This window comes from Bactrocera tryoni, chromosome 3, assembly GCF_016617805.1.
Source record: "Bactrocera tryoni isolate S06 chromosome 3, CSIRO_BtryS06_freeze2, whole genome shotgun sequence".
Classification (NCBI taxonomy): Eukaryota; Metazoa; Arthropoda; class Insecta; order Diptera; family Tephritidae; genus Bactrocera; species Bactrocera tryoni.
In genome coordinates, this window is record NC_052501.1 from 57,137,841 (window position 1) to 57,165,116 (window position 27,276).

The 27,276-nt window shown below is 38.7% G+C and overlaps 2 protein-coding genes across 4 annotated transcripts in view; both read left to right on the forward strand.

The window, feature by feature from the left end:
* Positions 1-562: 562 nt before the first annotated feature.
* Positions 563-11,784, forward strand: LOC120769988. Of its 2 annotated transcripts, none has more exons than XM_040097070.1 (5): positions 563-890; positions 2,356-2,400; positions 2,477-5,293; positions 5,388-6,392; positions 6,450-11,784. In XM_040097070.1, exons 3-5 carry the CDS (start codon positions 2,490-2,492, stop codon positions 10,564-10,566), a joined length of 7,926 nt encoding a protein of 2,641 aa, XP_039953004.1. In that variant the 5' UTR covers positions 563-890; positions 2,356-2,400; positions 2,477-2,489; the 3' UTR covers positions 10,567-11,784. The 2 variants fall into 2 exon arrangements, with proteins under 2 accessions (XP_039953004.1, XP_039953003.1); XM_040097069.1 differs by having other exon boundaries at positions 563-867.
* A 5,660-nt stretch (positions 11,785-17,444) lies between these two features.
* The window catches only part of LOC120770839 (kinesin-like protein KIF12), a 66,975-nt gene continuing 57,143 nt past the window's right edge, over positions 17,445-27,276 (forward strand). Inside the window, exon 1 of one of the 2 annotated variants that reach the window (XM_040098434.1) lies at positions 17,445-18,269. In XM_040098434.1, the coding sequence (XP_039954368.1) occupies positions 17,971-18,269 (299 nt within the window). In that variant the 5' untranslated portion in view covers positions 17,445-17,970. The remainder of the gene's footprint in view (positions 18,270-27,276) is intronic. The other variant, XM_040098433.1, reaches the window with a different exon arrangement.

The window sequence follows — 27,276 nt, forward strand, 5'->3', positions numbered from 1 at the left end:
TTGAGACTGTATCACTTCACAGAATCGCACGATTAATTTGTACTGCGTCCAAGCTCTAATAAGTAGTAATACATTGTTGATAACTTTTGACAATTCATTGGTGAAAAAAAAAAAACGTTTTTAAAACAATCAAAAAATTCGAAACAGATTATTTTTTTAAATTCATGGGAACCATGTCGGTGTCTCAAAATTTTGCTTCCACTAGGTTTGAGCACTATAGCTTCATTAAATATACATCCCATAAACCAGCAATCACGAATGGCATACAAATATCGATATGTATTAATAAGTTTCAATTAGTAAACAAATAACCTTGAAAGGAAAAATTTGCTTCTCTCTGTCAAAATTTTACTTTCATATGTCAAATTTATTGGCTTAATACGCATTGGCATTTAGCATAATGAAGTGTGCTAAGCATATGACCAATACTGTTCGTGCATAAGCGATAACTTTTGAATTGGTACGAATTGGAAAAATTGTAGGAGAATAATTGAATGGGAAATGTGGATGGCGTTTTGACATTTAGTTGCGTTAGGTTGGCAGACTGCTTGAAAATGGCTAACGCCAAGAATCGCGATTTTTTGTTTGGGAAACGTGCGTCTTAAAAACACAAATTTTGTACATTAACAAAGCAGCAAATAACTTTATTTTATAAAAAATATTAAAATTTAAGAACTAGTTGAAATTTGTGTGCATAATAAACGCTGTAGAAAAGTATTTACCGATAATACGGAACACAAATTTTTGCAATTAGAAGCAAATTTACGAAGTGAATTTTGTTGGTTGTGTGCCTCTCAGCCACGGTTGTGGTCGTCATTGGTTGGTCGGCTCTGCGAACGCTGGCGAGTGGCAGCAGGATTTCACAAAGTGAGTTTTGCATTCTGACCCAAGTGCGTAACAAATTATAATATTTTGTTATATTGTTTTTAATTTACTTAGAAGTGAAAAAGAATTAAAAATATAATAAAAAGGGGTGGTGGTGTGATAGTCACAAGTCGTACTAACAACATTCAAAGCTTCACATGGTTACGGTTATTAAAAAGCTGCATCAATGAATTTCTTTAAACTTTTTCAAATATATTTTCTAATTTTGTAAGAACGTTATAACTATTGACTGTAAATTAAACATTTAAATTTCTTTTGGATGTGGACTTCGAAAATAGTAACGTTGCACGCAAATGTGACATTTTGTACCTGTTCTCTTAGCAGTTTAAAGTTTATCGGACATAAATTGTGTATTGTTTGAATGTGAGAAATTGAATATTCGAATTAGACTTTAAAAAACCTATGTAATGCACGCAACATTATCTCTTTTTTGTTATTACGCTTATTGTTTACAATACAATTTCCTCTAACGGAGTAGATTGGAGTTTCGAAAACCATGTGCTTTATTCAACTACATACATATTTTGTTGTGAAGAAGGCGGGAATAAATCTATATACATCAGGGATTTAGAATAAAATCCACCGAATTCGGGTTTAAAATTTGTATGAGCGGATAGTGTATGTTTTTCAAATTAAGAAGTAAATAAATGTAACCGTGGGAAACTTTTTGTTCTTAAGATAATTACATTTAAAGTTGAAAAACTTATTCAACTGTTACCATATCAACATAACCGCAATATCAATGACCAAAAATAAAAAAAAGTGCAGTAGGGAAATATATATGTAAACTATATCCAGTGCTATATTTATATATTAAACTGTCTGGAAATTAATGTGTTTATATTCTAGATGTGTACATGTTAAAATGTCGCTGAATTCTTACATTTCCCAATGCTGAAAGTTTGAAATTTCAATGTTATTTTATATTAGTTTCATCATAAAATATTATAGCCAATGCAACAGCCAATGACGGCTTGAATAATACTTAATGTATTATATATATTGGGTCTATTCGTAATCGTAATTACGCATTATTACTTAGTGTTGATGAGAAAAAGAAAAATAATCCTATAAAAATGTTATGCAGTTTGACATCATTTTCAAAATTTCGCTTATTTAGGTTATTAAGATGAATTTAAATTTTGTCTGGAAAGATGTTCACGTAATAAATTTTTCAATCGAATTGGTAAACAAATCTGCGAGCTGAGTTTAAAAAATTCACCGATGAGGAAAGATGTTCACATAACAATTTACTCAATCTTAATGTGATAATCGAATTTATGAGCTGAGTCTTAAAAATTCAATGTTAACCTTTTGTATTTTAAAGCAAGTATACAATGCGAAACTTTATTTTAATTAAAGACAAAGAGTATTTACATATGAACATCATTTTGTAATTAAGTTATCAAGTTTTTTAATTAAAAAAATTATTTTTTGCGAATTCACTCATATTCTTCTATATATTTTCAGCCATTACACAATCCAACCAAATTTATTATACTAGGAAATGTTGAGGTAAATATTGTGGTTTAATCTAGAGAGCACAGAATATTTTTTTTTATATTTATATATATTTTTCTAATGTTTTTAGACCATAAAATACAATGGAAACCTCCAAAGACCAAGTGGCCAGTAATCGCTCTAAAGTGAAAAATACCAATATAAATAAAGAACTAAAAACTGAATCCCAAATAATTTGTTATGATAATTATGTACACAAAACACTGCATAACATAGGTAATGAGTGTGATTTATTAGAAAAGGAGGATGAAAACACAATGATAGAGGATAAAATAGACGTAGATGTTACAGGTTTTGGAACTTCAACCAATCAACCAAAGGATTTGAATATTTCAGAAAACGATGAAAAATGTATTGTCTCACCGCCAACAAAATATCAAGCGGATTGTTTTCATGACTCCATAGAACGAGAGGATTTACAAAAAAACAATTTCGTTGAAATTCGTAATGAAGAAAAAATTACTGATGAAGAAATCGTCCATGAATTACCAGCAAAGGAGGAAAAAGCGGCTGCGGCTGCTGAAATTTCTCAACAAAATTATGAAAATACACTAAGATGCCAGAATCAAGATTTCATTAGTGAGGTTATAGAAAAAAATACGAATTTCCAATATGACGAATCTGAAGATAGTATGGACAGTAAAATTGCGGAAAACAAAGCAGAAGAGCTAGAGAAAAAAATTATTGCAGAAGCAGAAAATACCAATGTAGATAAGATGAATAGCTTTGGGCTGAAGACGGAAAGTTGGGATAAAAACCTTGTTGACCAGGAAACAAAAAATAATAAATCAAACGAAGATGATTCCTTTCAAAGTATTGCCACAAGTGATAGTAATACCAAACAGCCTTCATCTCCAGTTAACCTAAATGATGATTATTCCGTTGAAGAACCACCAACAAATACGAAAACTTCTGAAGACAGCGATTTAATTGATATAAATGAGGATGATAGCCAAAATGGAAATCGCATTGAGATTTTAAAAAGCAACCATAATGAAGAAGATGAGAATAGAATTGAAATTGGTTCTGAAGGTTCTAACTTCACTGCAGATGATGACAGTAATCAAGGCACTTGTAAAGAAAATAAAGTAATTGAAATAGATAATTATGAACGTGAACAATCATCTGAAAGTTCATCTATTCAGGATGATATCAAATTCGACGAAATAAATCAAGTAGCAGTGGAAAATACTCAAAGTAAGAAAGTGATGTTGATAAAAGAAAAAGAAGCATCGTTGGATGGGAAAAGTGGTGTGCAAAACAATAATTTGCAAACGCCATTGAAGTTGAATGGTGACCATAAAATAACTCCTAAGCCTAAATGGGAATCTCAAATTGATAATAGCACAGAACTGGAAACACAATTGGAAGCAAAAAAGCCAGAAATAAATGACAAAGAGCATCCAAAAGTTGCAGAAATTGAAGAATGCGAAAAGTTTAAAAATGATGCATTAGAAAAGAAAAAGGTCGATGATGAGGAGTTAGATATTGATAACAAACTTAACAAAACGGGAATATCTAATTATTCAATGAGTGCAGAAAGTCAACAAAGCAAAGTTAATTGCGACGATGAAAATAGTCAATGTTCATCTCTAGCGTCCACTGATTCTAATTCTACGGCTACGTCATCCTCGCAACAACTTGTTATCGATCAACCCATGGATGAATCGGATGTGGGTCTATCAGCTGCTAGTACTGCTTACGGTAAAATAAATTCATTAATACAATCACACGACACGTTGGAAAAGGTAAATACTTTAAAACCATCATTAAAGAGAAAATTAAGCAATTCAAATGAAACTGGCTCCTCGCCCCTGCATAAACAGCCCCATATAGACTTAGAATTAAATGACAACGAAAACAGTAGAAATTCCTGTGATAAGGATCAGACTGAGGCAATGCCTGAACTCATTACAGAAGAACGAAATTCAATGCAGTTTTCAGACATCACCCATAAAGTTGATGCTGAATATGCACCATTAAAATCATTACTCTTACAGCATTTACAAAAACCATATTCACCTCCACCATCTACAGAATATTCGGCGCCACTTCCGAATTTCACACAACAACTGGACAAAATATCATTTGATACAACTTCCCCGAAGTTTCCGGCTACTATTTCAAGTCCCAACGGACATATATCCACCCCTACTAAGTATTTGTGCTTTAAATGTAAAGTTGGTAATTTTGCTTCGTTTGCGGCATTAAACGAACACCAAAGAGAATGCCTGGCGGATACACGGCTGTTACCAGCAGGATTAAATGAAAATGCCAGTCTATTTCACCTATCATTAGCCCCGCAACTTGCCACGCCTCCATCCTCGGCATCTCCAGACGCTACTGTAGATATGGCGGCAAGGAATGCTCTAATACAAACACCACTTTCATCATTTATACCACCTTCCGTGCCAGACGCAGCAACTCAGAAGAAGAGATATTACAAGTGTTCCAGTTGTAATACATTTCACGAAAATTGGAATCTGTTTTTACATATTCGAGACAAACATCTGCGACATATGTGTCTGTACTGTATTCGTTTCTTTCCAACAGCAGAAAAGCTTTCAGTACATTTGGAAATAAAACACGATCTTGAACAAAACCATTTTAATTCAGAGGAGGCGCTAAGGAAAAGTGTTTCCATGGTAGAAGGTACGCCTAGTGAGTCGCGGTTTCTAATGTGCTGTACGTGTCAACATTTGTTTGAAGAAAGTCAACCTTTCTCTGATCATAATTGTGCAGAATTCATGAAACCCTGTACACTATGTGGGCAGAAAGGTCGACACAGCAATCAGTGTAAAGCTCATCCGGACGCAAAACGTACTTCGAAGTCAAAGAAACGATTAAAGAAATCTATTAGTGAAGCTCCGCAGTCCGATTCTTCTAGGTGAATAATTACGTTAACTATTGTGTTTCATTAACTATAATTGTATTATTTATACTTACTAAATATGATTGTATAATTTTCTTTATAACTCTAGAAATCACAAACTATTGCCATCAATACCGCCTGCTGATAGCAATACAAATGCTGCTTCCTTAAACTGTGATAACAACCAGAACAGTCAGCCCTCGATGGAAAAAACAAGACCAGGATCTGATATATTGATTCATAGTGAAGATAGCAATAGCAGTAGCAATATGGTTATTGATGAATCCTGCACAACAACTCACAATTCACTTGTGAACCCTTTTAAGGAACTGGATGAACGTTGGCAACGTGAACAGCAGGCACAAAATAAAAACGATTTTAATCTATTCTCTGGGAGAAATGAGTCACTAGTCGAGCCGAAATTAATAGTGCCGAAGTTCAAATTAAGAGTACCAAAAGAGTTTCAAAAGTCAGTTGATGTGGCACTTAGCTCTACAGAGAGCGAGGCGGATGAAGAGGATGAAGAGAACGATGGAGCCGTGAATGCTTGTGGTGATAAGGGACAGAGCCAAATGAAGCACTATAATGTAACAGATACTGCGACAGATTTTTTAGATGAAAACAGTCTACATTTAAACGCGGATAAACATAGTGTTGTTGCAATTACTGATGGACCGGCATCGTCACAAAAACGGATAGATGAGGATAATAGTCAGGAAAGTCGATCAGTGGATAAAGAATGGATGGACGGAACTAGCACGAACCTGGTTCGCATACTTCAAGAAATTGAACGTACTAAATTAGATATCCAGCGCACAAAAGAAACACTGCATCATACACTTAAAGCGAAACAAGATATCTCTGACGAAGCATTAACAACATCAGCTCAAAACACACGTAACTGGACACCTACCCCGCCGACTTCACCAAAGCAAGCACGTTGTCCGACTCCTGGAGAATCCGATAAAGTCACCACTAGTCCCTTTACAGATGCCGTTACACCACAGTTACTACCAGAAAACAGCCAAACATCACAGAGGAGAAATTCAGCGGGAAGTGATGCCATGGATATTGATGAGACAATAACGGGATCATCGCCACAACAACCACCAAGGTATGAAGAAAATGGTATTTCTTTAGTGCAAATGTTTATGTTTAAATAAAATTCCAGAGAAACCGAGGAGCATTCACATAATATTGACGCAAGCAATACAAGCCAGGAATTGAACACCTCATCCGAAAGTAATGCCATAGTAAACATTATGAACACCAGCGCTGATACAGCCCCTAGTCCTCTTCTACAAGAACAATTAATGGATATTGATCTTTCTCCAATAAAACAAGACCAAGAGTTCAGTAACAAAGACATTAGACCGGCTGCTGAAATTCCAGAGCAAATCGAACATATGCAGTCAGAGACTACCGAAATAAAGGAAAGTGTGCTTGAGGACGGAATTGAAGTGGCTAGCGACGATATTTTAGCTACCGATTTGCAGCTCGATCGTCCACTAGAAAAAATAGAAATTGTAGAATTCCTTCGAACATGTCTGCGAGCTGTTTATCCCCTTTGTTTGTACTGTAATCATGCGCGCCGAATTGCCGTAAATGGTCAAAGCCTTGTACTCCATATGCTTGCGCAACATCGTTTCAATGCTACTGTAGACAGCATCACAGCGGAGGAGTTGAAACCAGATACAATTTGTGCTAAAATGAAGACTTTCCTACCAGTACTGGAAAATGAATTTTTTAATTCATCGAGCTACTGCACGATGGGACACGGCGTTTCTTCACATAGTTTTAATGAAAGGATCTTTGAATGTTTTCAGTGTCGCTTTGTCACATCAACCCATAAGGAACTGTATTTGCATAACAGAAAAATGCACTTAAAAACCGCTATACTTTGTTTCATGTGCCGGGCGAATTTTTTCAGTTTTAGTGAGATTTTGTGTCATATTTGTCCAGGTGTTCCAAATAAAACGCCCGTTTTCGATGTAAAGTTCCGCTGTTGTCTTTGTGATGTCGACAACATCCCTTCACCTTTTCGTTTGATGGTGCATTTGCGCAAACGTCACTTTGCTTGCGATGTATGCTTGGAGGACTGCCGAGATCAAGGGCGACTTTCGTCACACGTGTGGAAACATAAGTTGCATCATCTGTGTTACCGTTGTGGCATTGCATACCGAAACAAAATGGATATTACCAAACATCTATTTTGGAAACACGGTACTGAGAGTATAATTTGCAAGAGATGTTTACAAAAGCGCTGGCGTCATGTATATCACTTCTGTGTGCCACCGATTACATTTAATTGTGATGTGTGTAATTTGTGTTTCTCAAAGGCTATGTATTTAAAAGTACACAAGCGTTTGCATAGCGGCGATTTACGTTATCCCTGCTCAGAGGAGAATTGCGATGAAAAATTTATTTCGCGCAAATTGCTACTAAAGCATACCGCATCACATTTGCAACAGGAAGTACATGCAGCAGCTTTAGAACAAACCTCAAATCACAATGCTGTGGACACATTTAAGGAGAAGGGAGAATGTGAGTTCGAGGATAGCAATGAAAGAGGCAATTTCGTCATTGACCAGAATAATAAATCCGAAAATATTGATATTAAAAAAGAAGTAATTGAGTCTAACACTGAACCAAACACACCTGTTAAGGGTGAAGAAAACAATAGCAACTATGAAGTGAATGGAGAATGTAAGTCTGGCTCGACCGTTGATGTGAAAAATATTGATTTTTCGAAGGATGAGAAAACGGCTCTTGCACAAGATAAAAGCGAAGAGACACCTCGCAAAAAGAAAAAGAAAAATAAGCGATCCAAAGAATCTCTGGAAGATTTAAATTTAATTGCTCCGAACCTTTCAGAGACGGATAGTAGTGATGAATCGGAAATAGACAGCAAATCGAAAGGTGATGAAGACTCACTAGTTCCTAAAGTTATGTTATCCCCACCTTCCGAGGCTGAAAATGACATGGAGGATCTCAAGACTTCTAAGGTGGATGGGCAGCAAGGAAAGGGCGACAAACAACCCTCACTTGAGGAAGCGGAAAATGTTGATTCTGTTGGTACTGGTAAGGTTTTGGAAATTTGGAAAAACTTTTTACAAGCTCAACAAGATAGCACCAACCAGGGTATGAACCCAGAAGCTACTCTTAAAGCCGAAGCAGATTATGACGAAGATAATTATCCTACACCGCGTTCATTACATGTTGCGTACTCTGACCATGATTATTGTCAGATGTTCCGCCCGCCATCTCCTCCACCACCGAGTGCGTCAGTAAAGGCGGAGACAAAGGAGACTTTGCCTGCGTTATCGCCAACGAAGCGCAATAAAGTTTCGAAATCACCACGACACCTATCCAGTCATCGCTCTGCATCAAGTTCTTCCAGTTCTTCTAGTTCTAGCTCAGATTCAAGTTGTTCCTGTGGCTCAAATTGTTCATGTAGTTCTAGTGGCAGTGATAGTAGTTCGAGTAGCTCCAGTTCGGAAGACAGCGATTCATCGCTTGCCTCGAACGCTTCACGTAAACGACATCATAAAAAATCCGAACGAGATCGTTTAAGAAAAAAGAGCGAAAGTGTTTCACCACTTAAGAAACATTCAAATTCGGAGACTATAAATGTGGTTGACGACGATCTAGCAATCGAAGTAGTGGCAAATACAATTACCGAACGCGCACCATCCCTGCCGAAGGAGCCGCAAATTTATGAATCAGATTTAGAGACAGCTGAATCAGAAACGGATGAAGAGTTTTATGATGAACATCCACAAAAGTTGGCTAGTGAGTTATTAGCACAGAAACGTGCTCAGTTGATGGCCCAAACTCGTTTGTCACCTTCGCATAATTTTGATATTGTGGAAAACAGTAGACCGTCCACTCCGTCGTTGCCTGAAGATGTTGTTTGTGAAACGACACGAGTCAAATTAAAGAAAAAAAAACGTGATCGCAAATCGGGCAGTAAAATAAATTTAACTGTGAATGCAACGTCAGCAGCCGCAAAGGCGAAGAGTGAAAAGAATAAAACGCTTATTGAAACTGTAACCCCAGTATCTCTGAGTGGTATTGATATTAAATCTTCTTATAAAGTGGCACAGTCATCAAAAACAGTTACAGATCCTCCAGTGGTACAGCAAAGCAATATAACAATGTCATATGCTCCCTTAACACTGCCAGCTATGGAACAGTTGACGCCGCGTCCGATAGCTACTTCATCACATCTACCCAGCAGAATGAGTGAAGGTAGTAGCTGTTCTGATGCCGACGGTTCCTTAAAGCGGTCTAAGCGTGCACGCCGTCCCAATAAATTTTACGGCTATACCAGTGACGATGAGAATAGCGGAATTAACTTGGGACAGCCTTTGATGATCGGCATGCGCGCCATCAAACCGCAACCGCCACCACAGCTTACTTGGCGAAAAGAAGATTTGCCGACACCTTCAAAAAGCATCCTAAACCCAAAGAGTAAAACCGGAAGAACTCCGAAAACACCAGGAACACCAGTAAATACTCTAAGCGGTGGAATGCCCCACTTATCTACTTCTACTTCTTCAAAAAAGAAACGGTCGGCAGAAAATTCTGAAAAGTCGTCGACACGCAGACGTCCCGCGAAGAAAGCATCTTTGTCCAATACACTCCCGCCAATACCCACACTTAAAATACGACCTTCGCAACTGGGCCTAAATAGTGATGGTTCGGCTACTGGAACTGAACGTTTCCCCACTCCTCAAATATATTCATCGAGTAAAGATACCGATGACGAGGACGATGACAACAGCAGCGATCCCTCCTCTGACGATGAGACTGGGGTACGCAGACATGCTTGTTTAACGGCGTCAACATCGAACCAATGGAATAAGAACTCGCAAATAGCGACAATAGTCCCTGCTATACATACACAACAACCAACGGCACCTGCGTCCCATCCAGTCATACAAACGCCACAAGCAACAGTGTTTAACCATAAGATACCACCAGCTCTGTTACCGAATCCAAATTTTGAAACACTACAATATTTCAAAGCCAACAATATACGTTACCCTATACGTCCGCCAGCTGGCGCTCGACAGGCTCGTGAAGGCGAATCAGTTTACTGCTATTGTCGCTGCCCCTATGACGAAGTATCCGAAATGATTGCGTGTGATGGCGAGAATTGCCTAATCGAGTGGTTTCACTTTGAGTGTGTGGGCATCATGGTGGCTCCTCAGGGCAAGTGGTTCTGCGCTGAATGTCGTCCCAAATACTCTGAAGAGTTATATCCAACTGGAGGCAATGTATAAAACTTTAACGGATTTAGTTGTGGTAAGGGACCCAGAATAATGTGAAGTGATATAACAGATAGATTTACATGAAGTCCTAAATACGCTTATTAATTAATAATTTCCTCTACTCTAAATTTAACAATAACATTACACAGAAAATCCATTAATATTAGTATTGTAGACTAAATACTATATACATATTTGGGCTGTTTAACATTTCAGAGGTGATGAAAACTGGAAACCACGTTTTAATACTTCTTAGAACATTTGAAACTTGGTGAATAACACAATATCACATAAATATATGCAATATGTTGGTTTTAGTTTATTATTAGTATGTAAATATGTAATTACAGAGTCACCTACATTTAATTGCTCATGAAATTGTCACTTGTAATTTGAGAAGTAAGAAATAGCAACAAAATGCTAAGGAAACAATTCAATTTCACAATGTTATACCATATTTTCTTTGTATTAGATTTAGTCGAGCTGTGAAGTGACTACATCGGAGCAGCTCATTTCATTTGTGGCCAAGAATGTTAGCTGCACAATTTGAATTAAGTTTGTAAATACACTATTCTTATAAGTTTGTAGGTACGCTGCTGTACGGGGTATTTTTTTTTTTTATTTTGAAATTGGAGGTTTCGTTTTACGATTTCCAAAGATTTAAAATATTCAGAATTTTGAGATAGCATAGACATATTCATATATTGTATAATAGCTGAGTTTGCTATATTTAATCATTAATTTTCGAACCAAAATTAATATCGAATTTCGCTACGTTAATATTGAAATACTTTGAAATAAATACATACGTATGATACCACCGCCTCAACCCATAGTAAACATAATTTTTGCGTTTTGTTAATTCAATGACTTTTACAATTAAACATTTCGTTACAGGATCACCAATATTTTTTCTGATTGAGTTTCATACATGTGAAACTCATTTATTCACCAAATTTTTTAAACAAAATAAATAATCGCCGATTTTTGTATTTATGCAATTATTACTCAAAAATTTCTTCTATGAATGCATATTCAAAACGCTTCAACAATAGGGGTCATTTAAATATTTATTCAGTCCGTCAAAGTTTTTGAACTCAATATGTAAATGTATGTAATGAGTAAGCATCTGCAATCTGAGAAGATAATGGGTATACTTTGTAACCGTTCAAACATTTAAACGTGCAGTACATTTTTTTTATATTGGCAAAGGATTTAAATATAAAAAAATGTATAAAGTAATTGAACGAAAAAAAAAACAAAATTAGTAATTTACATGTATGTATTAACACTATCTATAACTTATGTATATTATGAATATATAAATAAATAAATAATTAAAAAAGATATAAAACCATTGACCGTAAATATGAGTGAAGTGGCTAAAAAATATGTGTTTTTAATCAATTCAGTAAAACCAAGTAACATACTTATTCATGAAAACGATCTTAATATTCGAATAGTGTCGTGCAACGTGGGGGTTAACTTCTGATTTCGGCTATACCATCCTAAAAGTTGCGGAATTAAGTCTGAATAACTTGTATATATAGATTGGACTATGTCGTAGCACCGCCCACTTTTGGGTTAAACCACATACCCTATCACTTGATTTATTTGTCGATTCAACAGTAATATCTTGAAATTCGTCTCTCACTTCTACTTTTTCAATACCACCTTAAACTATCACATTCTTTCATTTTATTATTCTTATACATACATAAATGGTGACAAAAAAAGTATTCGGAATTAATTCAAATTCCCCTGCTTTTTAAGAGTGCTGCTCAAATTTGCAAACGGAAGTACAAACCACTTTTACTATCGCCAAACAAAACGCCAACTTTTTTAAAATGAACAATCGTTTTAATTTAATGTTTATTTAGTAAACAAATTTCTTTTAATACAAGTAAATGTTTTATAGTTATTAAAAATGCGGATGCCGATGTTAAAAGAATTGGGTGCCCAAAGGATTTATCGCGCAGGCTCGTCGTCGTATCGCGTTAGTATCGACTTGACCGTAGCGCACAAGATCAAGGTACCACGAAGTAACTAATCGAAGGCTGGTGTCGACGTGACGCAACGTGGAAAGTATCAAGAACGAATGTTGAATGCTAATGTTGCTGATCGATGAGTGTCTATGCTAATGTTGATTATCGAATTGTGTGTAACGAAGTGTGTCTGCTTTCCCGTTGTCCATCCTTTTTGTTGAGTGGGTTGGTGTACAGGTGTGTTGAGTTGTGTTGTAGTGTCATCAGCTGTGCTGTTGTATTAGGATGCGCCAGTTTTACCGGATAGAGGGGGTGGATGCTTAACTCATTTAAACACCTGCTATCAATGATATTTCAAAAAAATATTTTGGTAAGTTGGTAAGACTGTCCTTAATAATAAGCGGGATGTATCAAACAAGTGGTTTGGTTACAACAATAAGCGATTTTTAACATTGATCGAACAAAGAATTTGTCGCAAATTTTGTATTTCTAGTCAAATGCCGAGAGATAGAGATAAATAAAATTTGCAAATACCTTACATACAACGACCGATTCAAACGACACTATTTACTGTACACTTGACTCTCTTTTGTCGGCAACAGCGCGTGAAGACTAACATTATATGGGCGCGAAAAGTGGTAAAGTCGCTATACTTGCTTAAAAAGCAAATATTTTCAATTTGTAATTGTTCTTTCTTATATATATTTGCATATATTATATAACCAGAATATATTAAATAAAAAACGTGCTCAAAACAAAAAAATTTGTTGGCCTGTGTAGGCCTGTTAGGTCATATGATCACTTATAGTTTCATTACTAATTTTTAGTGTTGGGGGACGTTGTGGACACATGACATATAACGAAATTATATATGTATATGGAAAATATGAGGAAAACACCCCCAGTGAAGAGCTACAACCAGCCTCGGATGAGAGACCCCCCTTTTGATGACGACCATGGCAAACGAACTAAGGACTACGAATTGAGGGCATGCACCTGGAATGTTCGGTCCCTTAATTGGGAAGGTGCCGCTGCCCAGCTGGTTGATGTCCTCGTAAAGACAAAGGCTGACATCACCGCCGTCCAAGAAATGCGATGGACGGGACAAGGACAGAGACGAGTAGGTCCTTGTGACATTTACTACAGTGGCCATATAAAGGAGCGCAAGTTTGGTGTAGGATTCGTGGTGGGAGAGAGACTCCGTCGCCGAGTACTATCATTCACAGCGGTGAATGAACGTCTAGCCACAATCCGCATCAAAGCGAGGTTCTTCAACATATCGCTGATTTGCGCCCACGCCCCGACGGAAGAGAAGGACGATGTGACCAAAGATGCCTTCTATGAGCGCTTGGAGCGCGCTTATGAGAGCTGCCCCGCCACGATGTCAAAATCGTGCTTGGCGACTTTAACGCCAGGGTGGGCAAAGAAGGTATATTTGGCACTACGGTCGGTAAATTCAGCCTCCACGACGAAACATCCCCAAATGGGTTGAGGCTGATTGACTTCGCCGGGGCCCGAAATATGGTTATCTGTGGTACTAGATTGCAGCATAAGAAGATTCATCAAGCTACCTGGCTGTTTCCGGATCGAAAACTACCAACCAGATCGATCATGTTGTGATAGACGGAAGACACGTCTCCAGTGTTTTAGATGTGCGTGCGCTCCGAGGTCCTAACATCGACTCGACCACTATCTTGTTGCAGCTAAGATTCGCACCCGCCTCTGTGCAGCAAAAAACGCGCGCCACCAAACACAAGGAAGGTTCGACGTCGAGAAGCTGCAATCACAACAGACAGCCGAACGATTTTCTACTCGGCTTGCACTCCTGCTCTCTGAGAGCACTCGTCAACAACTCGGTATAAGGGAACTGTGGAACGGCATTTCAAACTCCTTACGTAGCAGCTGCAACCGAAACCATTGGTTTTCGGAAAGTGCAAAAGAACAGCTGGTACGACGAGGAGTGCCGTGTCGCAGCGGAGAGAAAACAGGCTGCCTACCTCGCAACGTTACGATCGACCACTACACGTGCGGGATGGGATAGATACCGAGAGTTGAAGAGGGAAGCGAGACGCATTTGTAGACAGAAGAAGAAAGAGGCTGAAATGCGTGAGTACGAAGAGCTTGATAAGCTGGCCGACAGGGGTAATGCTCGAAAATTCTACGAAAAAATGCGGCGGCTTACGGAAGGTTTCAAGACCGGAGCGTATTCCTGTAGAACCCCCAAAGGTGATCTAGTCACTGATGCCCAGAGCATACTTAGATTGTGGAGGGAAAACTTCTCCAGCAGCAGGAATGCCAGTAAACGTACAACACCAGGGGAAGGTGAACCCGATCCCACAATCGATGTCGATGGAGCAGGCGTTCCATTGCCTGACCATGAAGAAGTTCGAATAGCAATTGCCCCCCTCGAGAACAACAAAGCGGCAGGGGCCGACTGATTGCCGGCCGAGCTATTCAAACACTGCGGCGAAGAACTAATAGGGAGCATGCATCTGCTTCTTTGTAAAATATGGTCGGACGAAAGCATGCCCAACGATTGGAATTTAAGTGTGCTATGCCCAATCCATAAAAAATCTGCACCAACTACCGTGGGATTAGCCTCCTCAACATCGCATATAAGGTTCTATCGAGCGTATTGTGTGAAAGATTAAAGCCCACCGTCAACAAACTGATTGGACCTTATCAGTGTGGCTTTAGACCTGGCAAATCAACAACCGACCAGATATTCACCATGCGCCAAATCTTGGAAAAGACCCGTGAAAGGAGAATCGACACACACCACCTCTTCGTCGATTTCAAAGCTGCTTTCGACAGCACGAAAAGGAGCTGCCTCTATGCCGTGATGTCTGAATTTGGTATCCCCGCAAAACTAATACGGCTGTGTAAACTGACGTTGAGTAACACCAAAAGCTCCGTCAGGATCGGGAAGGACCTCTCCGAGCCGTTCGATACCAAACGAGGTTTCAGACAAGGCGATTCCCTATCGTGCGACTTTTTCAACCTGCTTTTGGAGAAAATAGTTCGAGCCGCAGAACTAAATAGAGAAGGTACCATCTTCTATAAGAGTGTACAGCTGTTGGCGTATGCCGATGATATTGATATCATCGGCCTCAACACCCGCGCCGTTAGTTCTGCTTTCTCCAGGCTGGACAAGGAAGCACAGAAAATGGGTCTGGCAGTGAACGAGGGCAAGACGAAATATCTCCTGTCAAAAGAAAAGTTCTGCGAAAGATTTATGGTCCTTTGCGCGTTAGCCACGGCGAATACCGCATTCGATGGAACGATGAGCTGTACGAGATATACGACGACATTGACATAGTTCAGCGAATTAAAAGACAGCGGCTACGCTGGCTAGGTCATGTTGTCCGGATGGACGAAAACACTCCAGCTCTGAAAATATTCGACGCAGTACCCGCCGGGGGAAGCAGAGGAAGAGGAAGACCTCCACTCCGTTGGAAGGATCAAGTGGAGAAGGACCTGGCTTCGCTTGGAATATCCAATTGGCGCCACGTAGCGAAAAGAAGAAACGACTGGCGCGCTGTTGTTAACTCGGCTATAATCGCTTAAGCGGTTTCTACGCCAATTAAGAAGAAGTTACAAACCACGAGAATATAAAACTGCATGCCTTAGGGTCCGTTTGAACATTCGAAACATAAGGTTATTTCTCAAACATAAGAAACGATTTCATTAAGTTGCAATTGAAAAGCTGGTAATCAAAAATTATTGCTTTGGAGTGATAAAAGATTCGCAGACAATTCTCTAGTTTTACAAGACAAGAATATGTGCCTAAAATATTAGGTTGTCAAAAAAGTCTTGCGGTATTTTCGATAGTTGGCGCTGAAAGCGAGTAGTTCTAGTTTTATTCGTCGCATCGGGTCATGCTATACCTTTTTGGAAAGCCCATTTCACGCTAACACGAGTTTGATTGATTGTCGTTTCTTTTAAGTCGCTCGTGAGTTATAGCGTCGCAAACATGGAGCAAAATAAAGAGAAAATACGGCATATTTTACAGTACTACTACGATAAAGGCAAAAATGCATCTCAAGCCGCCAATAAAATTTGTGCAGTTTATGGACCCGATACAGTTTCCATCGATGCATCGAAGATGCGCCACGCTCCGGAAGGCCTGTCGTCGAAAATTGCGATAAAATCGTTGAATTGGTCGAAAGAGACCGGCATAGTAGCAGCCGTAGCATCGGTCAAGAGTTGGGCATGAGTCATCATAAATTCATTTCAATTTCAATAAAAAAAAAATTCAATAAAAATACCGCAAGACTTTTGTGGGTTGTTGGGTTGGGTTGTCAACATTATGAAGTCAGATACAATATGGAAAGTGCCACAGAGCACTCTTATTTTTTGTCGTTTTTGGCTAATATAGGTTTTGAAATAAGGCGGAAAGTATAATGAATTTTTTAAACACAACTTTGATTCTCATCATCAGTACAAAGATTGGTTGTCTGGATTTCTTCGAAATTACTTAAAAATCAATTAAGCCGTTTAAGGAATTCCGGTGCATATATGTACTCTTATATTTATAATACTAATAATTATTTTAATTCCTATAACGCTAATTTATTCTTATTATTATTTTACATTTTTCATTCGAGTTTTGGTTTAACATTGAACAAAACACAGAATAACCTTGAATATAACGTAACTCTTTGGTCGGTATATTTGTGACATACCATAGTTATTACATACATATATGCTCTCCTTTACACTTTTCTCTTCGGAGAAAATAAAGCTAACGGTCAAGTTATGGTCATTACAATGGTCAGAATGGTCGCGTATAGAAATTACCATAAATCTCCCAGTATCACGCATCAAACGAAAAGTACTCATTGACGCGGCCGACCGCCATGTACAATTTAATCGGCGATTTCAACGAACATGTTTCAAATAAAAAGTGGTAGTGCCACGCACTCTCGCCAGTTGGAATTGAGATTTCGGAGCACAAACACCAAAAGTTGACAAACTACCGCTAGTTTATAGTACAAATGTGCAACACTCGACCAAAACTCATACTTATTATTGTTAATGTTCTTATAATTACAAAGGAACTTTTCCACCCCGTTGTTGATTTTACTCGAAAAAATTACGGTGCTTCTGGTGTTTAATAACGTATAAAAATTTAAAAGTCACTAACTCAGGTTGCAAATGAAAACGTACTATATGTACCAGTGTAATTGTCTGGTGTATTTAAATGAAATAAATTAGTGGCAATGAAGTGAGAAGGAATTATGGCGCCTGATTTCACCATCGTATTAAGGCAATAGAAAGTGAAAGTATTTGAGACCTTTTAGAAATCGATTAAATATATATACATATATATGTATATATGTGTATGTGTACATATTAAATAATGCTAATCTAAATATTTACACATAATTAACAAATTAAGCATAACGTATTTGAAAAAAATTGAAGAAGTATGGTTACACGAGCATCCAGTGTGCCCCATTTGAATAGCAGTGGCGGAAGCAGCAATGAAAGCGCCGCCGGTAGCGCGTCCGGATCTAGTGGTCGGCGAAGTCGCCTGCCCAATTCGCGAACACGACATGTTGGTAAAAGTGTCACGCCCATTCAGACACGCAGTACACCAGGCAGCATGCCGCGTTCTCGAAGCCTTACCCACGGAATGCAAAGAGTCACTCCTCAAAAGTCCTCAAATAGTTCGGGTGGTGTGCGCTCGAGAAACACTCCAGTCTTTTTACGTTCCAGGGAGAACGAGTGAGTACACTATGCATATTAGACGATTTATTGAAACTTATGTGTCTGAAATAAAATTAAAGGCATTTGGTATTGACACATATTATTATATTATATATATTATATTAGTCAGAATAAATAATTTCATAATATTCTGCTGCTTCCCACTGTAATCAATACAAAACCCACTACGTCACGATTTATAACAAATACACATAATCTTAAAGACAGTATTAAAATTTTATGGCGATATTACTTTTTAAGCAGTGACACACTCTATTTAATGTGAAATTGTTAATTTGTTTAGGCATTATTGTAGAGGTGCAAAAACTTAATTTTTTTCTAAAGAATCTACTATGTAAGTTAAGCTTTTGGTTATTAAAAAACACGTGCCGGAAGATACTTATTAGTAACAAGTGTGGTGTTAACTTGTATATAAACATTTTCATATATTGATCATTTTTCATTTAATTAAACTATTAATTGGACCCTTAATTGGGAAGGTGCCGCTGCCCAGCTGGTTGATTTCCCCGCGAAAATAAAGGCTGACATCACCGCCGCAGGAGCGCAAGTTTGGTGTTGGATTCGTGGTGGGAGAGAGACTCCGTCGCCGAGTACTATCATTCACTCCGGTGAATGAACGTCTAGCCACAATCCGCATCAAAGCGAGGTTCTTCAACATATCGCTGATTTGCGCCCACGCCCCGAGGGAAGAGAAGGACGATGTGACCAAAGATGTCACATGAGCGCTTGGAGCGCGCTTATGAGAGCTGCCCCAGCCACGATGTCAAAATCGGGCTTGGCGACTTTAACGCCAGGGTGGGCAAAGAAGGTATATTTGGCACTACGGTCGGTAAATTCAGCCTCCACGACGAAACATCCCCAAATGGGTTGAGGCCGATCGACTTCGCCGGGGCCCGAAATATGGTTATCTGTGGTACTAGATTCCAGCACAAAAAGATACATCAAGCTACCTGGCTGTCTCCGGATCGAAACGCCACCAACCAGATCGATCATGTTGTGATAGACGGAAGACACGTCTCCAGTGTTCTAGACGCGCGTACGCTCCGAGGTCCTAACATTGACTCGGAACACTATCTTGTTGCAGCCAAGATTCACACCCGCCTTTGTGCAGCAAAAAACGCACGTCAACAAACACAAGGAAGGTTCGACGTCGAGAAGCTGCAATCACAACAGACAGCCGAACGATTTTCTACTCGGCTTGCACTCCTGCTCTCTCAACAACTCGGTATAAGGGAACTGTGGGACGGCATTTCAAATTCCTTGCGTACAGCTGCAACCGAAACCATTGGTTTTCGGAAAGTGCAAAAGAACAGCTGGTACGACGAGGAGTGCCGTGTCGCAGCGGAGAGAAAACAGGCTGCCTACCTCGCAACGTTACGATCGACTCTACACGTGCGGGATGGGACAGATACCGAGAGTTGAAGAGGGAAGCGAGACGCATTTGCAGACAGAAGAAGAAAGAGGCTGAAATGCGTGAGTACGAAGAGCTTGATAAGCTGGCCGACAGGGGTAATGCTCGAAAATTCTACGAAAAAATGCGGTGGCTTACAGAAGGTTTCAAGACCGGAGCATACTCTTGTAGAACCCCCGAAGGTGATCTAGTGACCGATGCCCAGAGCATACTTAAATTATGGAGGGAACACTTCTCCAGCCTGCTGAATGGCAGTGAACGCACAAAGCCAGGAGAAGGCGAACCCGATTCCCCAATCGATGACGATGGAGCAGACGTTCCATTATCCGACCATGAAGAAGTTCGAATAGCAATTGCCCGCCTGAAGAACAACAAAGCGGCAGGGGCCGACGGATTGCCGGCCGAGCTATTCAAACACGGCGGCGAAGAACTGATAAGGAGCATGCATCAGCTTCTTTGTAAAATATGGTCGAACGAAAGCATGCCCAACGATTGGAATTGAAGTGTGCTCTGCCCAATCCATAAAAAAGGAGACCCCACAATCGGCGCCAACTGCCGTGGGATAAGCCTCCTCAACATCGCATTTAAGGTTCTATCGAGCGTATTGTGTGAAAGATTAAAGCCCACCGTCAACAAACTGATCGGACCTTATCAGTGTGGCTTTAGACCTGGCAAATCAACAACCGACCAGATATTCACCATGCGCCAAATCTTGGAAAAGACCCGTGAAAGGAGAATCGACACACACCACCTCTTCGTCGATTTCAAAGCTGCTTTCGACAGCACGAAAAGGAGCTGCCTCTATGCCGTGATGTCTGAATTTGGTATCCCCGCAAAACTAATACGGCTGTGTAAACTGACGTTGAGTAACATTAAAAGCTCCGTCAGGATCGGGAAGGACCTCTCCGAGCCGTTCGATACCAAACGAGGTTTCAGACAAGGCGACTCCCTATCGTGCGACTTCTTCAACCTGCTTCTGGAGAAAATAGTTCGAGCTGCAGAACTAAATAGAGAAGGTACCATCTTCTATAGGAGTGTACAGCTGCTGGCGTATGCCGGTGATATTGATATCATCGGCCTCAACACCCGCGCCGTTAGTTCTGCTTTCTCCAGACTAGACAAGGAAGCACAGAAAATGGGTCTGGCAGTGAACGAGGGCAAAAGGAAATATCTCCTGTCATCAAACAAACAGTCGTCGCACTCGCGACTTGGCTCTCACGTCACTGTTGACAGTCATAACTTTGAAGTTGTAGATCATTTCGTCTGTTTAGGAACCAGTATTAACACCACCAATAATGTCAGCCTGGAAATCCAACGCAGGATTGCTCTTGCCAACAGGTGCTACTTCGGACTGAGTAGGCAATTGAAAAGTAAAGTCCTCTCTCGACGAACAAAAGCTAAACTCTATAAGTCGCTCATAATTCCCGTCCTGCTATATGGTGCAGAGGCTTGGGCGATGACAGCAACCGATGAGTCGACGTTACGAGTTTTCGAGAGAAAAATTCTGCGAAAGATTTATGGTCCTTTGCGCATTGGCCACGGCGAATATCGCATTCGATGAAACGATGAGCTGTACGAGATATACGACGACATTGACATAGTTCAGCGAATTAAAAGACAGCGGCTATGCTGGCTAGGTCATGTTGTCCGGATGGATGAAAGCACTCCAGCTCTGAAAGTATTCGACGCAGTACCCGCAGTGGGAAGCAGAGGAAGAGGAAGACCTCCACTCTGTTGGAAGGACCAAGTGGAGAAGGACATGGCTTCGCTTGGGATATCCAATTAGCGTCACGTAGCGAAAAGAAGAAATGACTGGCGCGCTGTTGTTAACTCGGCTATAATCGCGTAAGCGGTGTCTACGCCAATTAAGAAGTAGAAGAAGCTATTAATCAAGATATACTAAAAATTCGAAAATTGTTCTTTAGGTCTAATTTAAAGTTTACAAACAAAATTAATTTTATGCTACAATTTCACAATTCGGCCATTTTTTTATTCTCTAAAAATCACGAACCTTAAACAATTTTGCGTAAAAAAACAAATCCAGTGTTTTCGGACTTCGATATGGGATCATTTACTATCAAATCAGTGCAGGTTCTTCAAATTCGTTTTATGATCTGATCTTATGCTAATAAAGGTGCCAGATATCAGATGTATGTGTTAGACATTTGGACTTAGTTGCTAATTTACCCCTGTTCACTAAGTTTCGTTGATATATCTATGTTTCTAATTTTCCAAAATATTCAATATTCAAGACGAATAATGATATATGTATCTCATTGGTTATGGGCGGATTATGGCCCGGTCTGATTTTTCACACTTAAATTCAGAATTTCTTTACACCAATAAATTATCCCGTTTTATTATTCATCGATTCGGCTATACATATGTATTTGCTTTAATTCAAGTATTCTCGATCCGTATATTGAATAATATGGTGCATAAGAGGATTATAGTTATTAAATTCTGTGCATATTAATTCATCTGCTTTATATCGTATGTATATTAAGTTTTAGCGATTGCAGTTGGGAATTCTTGTTGCTGCTCTGCTCTTTCAAAAGGGATTTTTAAATTAGGTATGTATATGTATGTATGTCAGTATTTTGGAATTGGTTTCTTATATGATACTACAAATTCTAACAAGTAGCCAAGTAATGAAAGTAAGCATACTAAAAGAGATGAAGTCAATGAAGGCTTGAGCCCTAACATGTTCTTCAAGTAATTTACCCTGTTAGCCCTCATCGAGACCCTCGGGTCTGGCAAGGCATATTTTGTTTTTAAACGTTATTTAAATATATTTAGAGTGTAGCAAACGACTTGCGCTTCCAGGTAGCTTCCTAGAATTTTATTGTCTATAGAATTCAGAAAAAAAATTCAAGGATATCGTATCGAAAAGGACGAAAAGAGGATATTATAATATTACACCTTAGTGCACCAATGGTGCTTGGCTAGACCCCATATATTTTGAATGAAAATATATGAACTTTGGTACTTCGCACGGTTGATTTATCTGTTTTCATGTTCGTTACATGTCCAAATTGGTTTGTGTGTTTATCTAGGTCAAATACTTTAGCCGCTAGAGCGTTTTAAAGGTTAAGAAAAATGTAATTTTTCTCAAAATGTTACATTTTTTGTGAACGCTATTGCCACGCCAAGCGTGAACAAGGCAGTCAATTTGATTTCAACCAAATCGAGAGGTAAGAAATTTCAAAAATGTATCTATATTGTACATATATGTATGAGCGTAAATGCAACACGTATTTCCATACAAATGTATGTAAACACCACTTAGCCTAGCCAAGCACCATTGGTCTCGATAAGTGTATCAGACCGTTGGTCTCGACCAGGGTTAGAGTATACTCACATACATACATATAATATATAGATAATAGTATGTCTGTTGAATTAAATATAAGGAAATAAAAATCTATGTGTACAAATCTATTCTTCTTAATGAAAACATATTTAAGAAATTAGGTTAATTTTCTCAAAACACACATAAATACTATATGCTAGAAAAATCATTTACGATAAAAAATTCCAAAGTTCGTTTGAATTAAGTTCATTTGCATAGCATTGCTACAATAAGCCAAATTTTATGAGTCGTGGGGAGTTATTTTCAATAATTGTAAAATCGATTGCGTTCCGAAAAAATATAAGCTAAGGGGGAAGGCTACAACTAATAACGTAAACAATATCTTATCATTGTTCGCGCTCATTGGTTCTACTTGTAAAAGCACAACGTCTGACACTTTATTTTACTTCAACCCTAACTTCAACTCCCTTAACCACCTTGTGCTGATTCTATTAACTTTTAACTAACGAGTGTATGTTTGTATGTACAGTTCTATATGTATGTGTGCATATGTGCATATAGCAAAGGAAATTAGTTGAAATTGATTATGGTGTGAACGGTTAGTCTTTTTATTTCACTTAATTCAACGATTCATAGCTACAAATAAAAATGATCCAATCACCAAGCATGCATTCTATATGTATAAATGGATGATATTCAAATTACTAGTCCTTCTCTTGATTGAAATTAGTCAAAGAATACTTTCGCTAATTTACAATATCAGAATTGAAAAACCTTGAAACATTTCATATTTTCTGCTTGAGTATTCATTATAAGATTTTAAAATAAAAAACTATAAGATTTTAATATACAAGCATACAATTTTAACCAATTTGTAATAGATTCTGATGGTCCGAGAAGGTTTAAGGTTAAATAACGACTGAATTTATTCAATATGGATAAACATGTATTTACAGTTTATAAAAGGATGTAACAAAAGAGAATACAGAAAAGGAATACAGAGTTGCAAGAGGTACATAGTTGTAATTTAAAGTACATATTCATTTAATACTATTTACTACGAACTACTTCGCCTCCACAATACCTCCTCTCGAAGTAGAGAGCTTATTCTTCTTCTTCTTGATTGCATTCGATAAGGCCCAAACTTGATGAACAATTGCTATGCTTCAGTTCCGTAAGACCCTTGGTTAATATGTCCGCTGGCATTTTCTGTGTTGACATATATTCTAGTGTAATTGCCTTATCTCGTACGCAGTCTCGGATAAAATGATGCCGTGCATCGATATGTTTCGTCCGAGGGTGGAAATTCGAGGATACTGCTAACTTTTGTGCACTCTGGTTATCGTTAAATAACTTTACGCTGGCATACTCAATTCTCACCTCTTCCAAAGCGCCTTTCAAATAAAGGGCTTCCTTAGCCGCTTCAGTTATGGCGATGTACTCTGACTCAGTACTGGAAAGCGAAACAGTACGTTGCTTCCGTGCTTCCCAACTTATAGACGACCCAGCATATATAAATGCAAAACCTGAATACGATCGTCTGTCTAATGAATTTGCCCCCCAATCAGCATCAACTACACCATACAAATCTACACCTGTCTTTTTATACAGTAAACCCTGTTGTACTGTGCCCTTGACGTAACGTAAAATTCGTTTTGCTGACTTCCAATGCTCTTCAGTGTAGTTGCTGTTAAATTGACTCATAAAATTTACGGCATACGCTATATCTGGTCTTGTAGATACCGCCAAATACATCAAAGCGCCGATTAAGCTTTGGTATGGATATTTCGCCATAATCGCCTCATTTTTTGTCGTAGGAATGGTAAGTTTGCAATTCACTTCTATAGGTGTTTTTGAAGGATTGCACTCTAACATTCCGAACTGCTTCACTATTGATTCCGCGTATGTCTTCTGTGATATAAATATTTCGCCTTTCTCTAGATTCTGATGAAAATCTATACCCAAACAACGACTGACGTAACCGATATCCTTCATATCGAAATGTTGCGAGAGCGTTTTCTTCGTTGTTTTTAACATCTACGTATATAATAGCCAACATAATGTTACCACTTTCTCGACGTACATAGAAACATGGATCAAATTTCGTTGATTTTAATCCAATCTTGTTTAGAGTTGCTGATAATTTGTGATACCACATTAACCCTGACTGTCGCAAACCATACAATGCTTTCTTCACTAGGCATACGGGGTTTTCTCGTTGTAGAGCTGCTTGCCATTCTCTTGCTGTTTGTTGTATTTCGCTACTATGCTTTGTCAAGCCTTTTAAGCCCACAGGTTGACCTCGTTGAATTTTCTTCAACACACTCTTAAGTAAGTCTGGAACATCCATGTAGATGTTTTCGTCTAGATCTCCATTCAAATATGCGGTGACTACATCCATCTGATGTATCTGGAGATCCAGCTCTGTACTCAGTGCTGTAAAGAGCCATACTGATGTTGACCGTGCAACCGGAGAAGAAACTTCGTGAAAATCTTCCCCCGGTCGTTGAGCATAACCCTTTGCAACGAGTCGAACTTTCTTTAAATGTTCATCTTTGGTACGGAACACAAACTTGTTACCAATTACTTTACGATTTAAAGGCTTTTCAACTATTTGCCAAGTTTGGTTTCTCATATGCGCCAAAAGTTCGTCTTCAAGCGCCTTTACCCATAAAGACGCGTCCTCACACTTCAATGCCTCTGCCAAAGTTTGTGGATCATGAATTATAAAACGTGCTTCGTTGCACTCGTAGAAATCGTCTGGATCAGTAACCTCCTCCTCTGAATCATTATTAGCGATTAACTGGCGATACACTTTTCGTGGTCGCCCCCTTTGCCCCGTACGTACATACGATGGTCGGCCTCTGCCACGTAGTTTATTACCTACACCTACCTCACAATTAGACGCGTCTACCAAGTTTTCATTTCCACATTCGACCTCGCTATCTGTATTACTATTTTCGAATATAACGTCCATTTTATTTTCATGTTCAACGTCTTTTTCATTTTCGTGCTCAAATTCTTCAAAAGTTCCATCAAAAGCAGATTTATCGATGAACTTTACGTCACGACTTATTATAATGCACTTTTTAGTCTTTGAATATAAACAGTAGCCAACAAATATACATGGCTCAGCGCGCGAATCGAATTTTCCTTTTGAAGGATTTTTGTTTAGAACGTATGCTATTGTACCAAATATTTTCATATACGCCACTGTCGGATTTTTCTTGGTCCATACCCGGTATGGAATCACCCGTTGTTCTTGTTACACAACGATTTCGAATATAACACGCCGTATTCACCGCTTCAGCCCAAAATGATGGTGGTGCACCCGCATGTTTCATCATGCACCTGGCCATATCAACGAGAGTTCTGTTTTTACGTTCAGCCATACCGTTTTGCTGCGGAGTATACGGTGCCGTAAGTCGACGATTGATTTCGCACTCTTTTAAAAATGTATTGAACTCATTATTGCAATATTCACGCCCGTTGTCCGATTGCAACGCTTTTATTTTCTTTCCCGTGAATGTCTCAACTTTAGCTTTATATTCTTTAAAAACTTTCAGTACGTGATTTTTGTTTTATGAAAAATATTTCACACCACCTTGACTTTTCGTCAATAAATTTCACAAAATATTTCGCACCGCCATGGGACTCACACCTCATTGGTCCACACCCGTCACTGTGCACAATCTCTAGCAGATCGCCAACTCTATTTCCATCTGATCTAGGAAAAGTTGCACGCACTTGCACAAATTTCACAATCGGAAAGTACTTCAGTTTGTTTAAATTTTAAACCATATACCGAACCGTTTGCCATTGATTTCAAATCGCGTTCGTTAACGTGTCCCATTCTGTAATGCCACAAATCAATATTGTTTTTGTAATTTGCCAAATTGGCGAAATCTTTCGAAGTTTTTAAATAATACAAATTGCCAATTCGTTCAGCTTCCAACACCACTTCATTATCTTTGTTCATAATCACGGCTTCGTTCTTTTTGAATTTAACTGTGTAACCCCTGTCAGTAATTTTAGCAACAGACAACAAATTTGTACGCAAATCGGCCACATGTAAAACGTTTTCTAAGTCTAAGTCAATTTGTTTTCCGCGAACGTTTGCTGTGGTGCACACTTTACCAACACTACTTATCTTCGTTGAGCAATTATTTGCCAAACTTCGTTCGTCATTTACTAGTTTAACACTTTCAAAAATGTTTTTATTCGCACTCATATGAGATGTGCAGCCACTGTCCAAACACCATCTCATATTTCCTATAGGG

Coding starts and splice junctions, on each gene's coding strand:
- LOC120769988 (XM_040097070.1), top strand. CDS start 2,490: ATGGAAACCTCCAAAGACCAAGTGGCCAGTAATCGCTCTAAAGTGAAA. Junction 5,294..5,387: donor CCGCAGTCCGATTCTTCTAG/GTGAATAATTAC, acceptor TTATAACTCTAG/AAATCACAAACTATTGCCAT. Junction 6,393..6,449: donor TCGCCACAACAACCACCAAG/GTATGAAGAAAA, acceptor ATAAAATTCCAG/AGAAACCGAGGAGCATTCAC.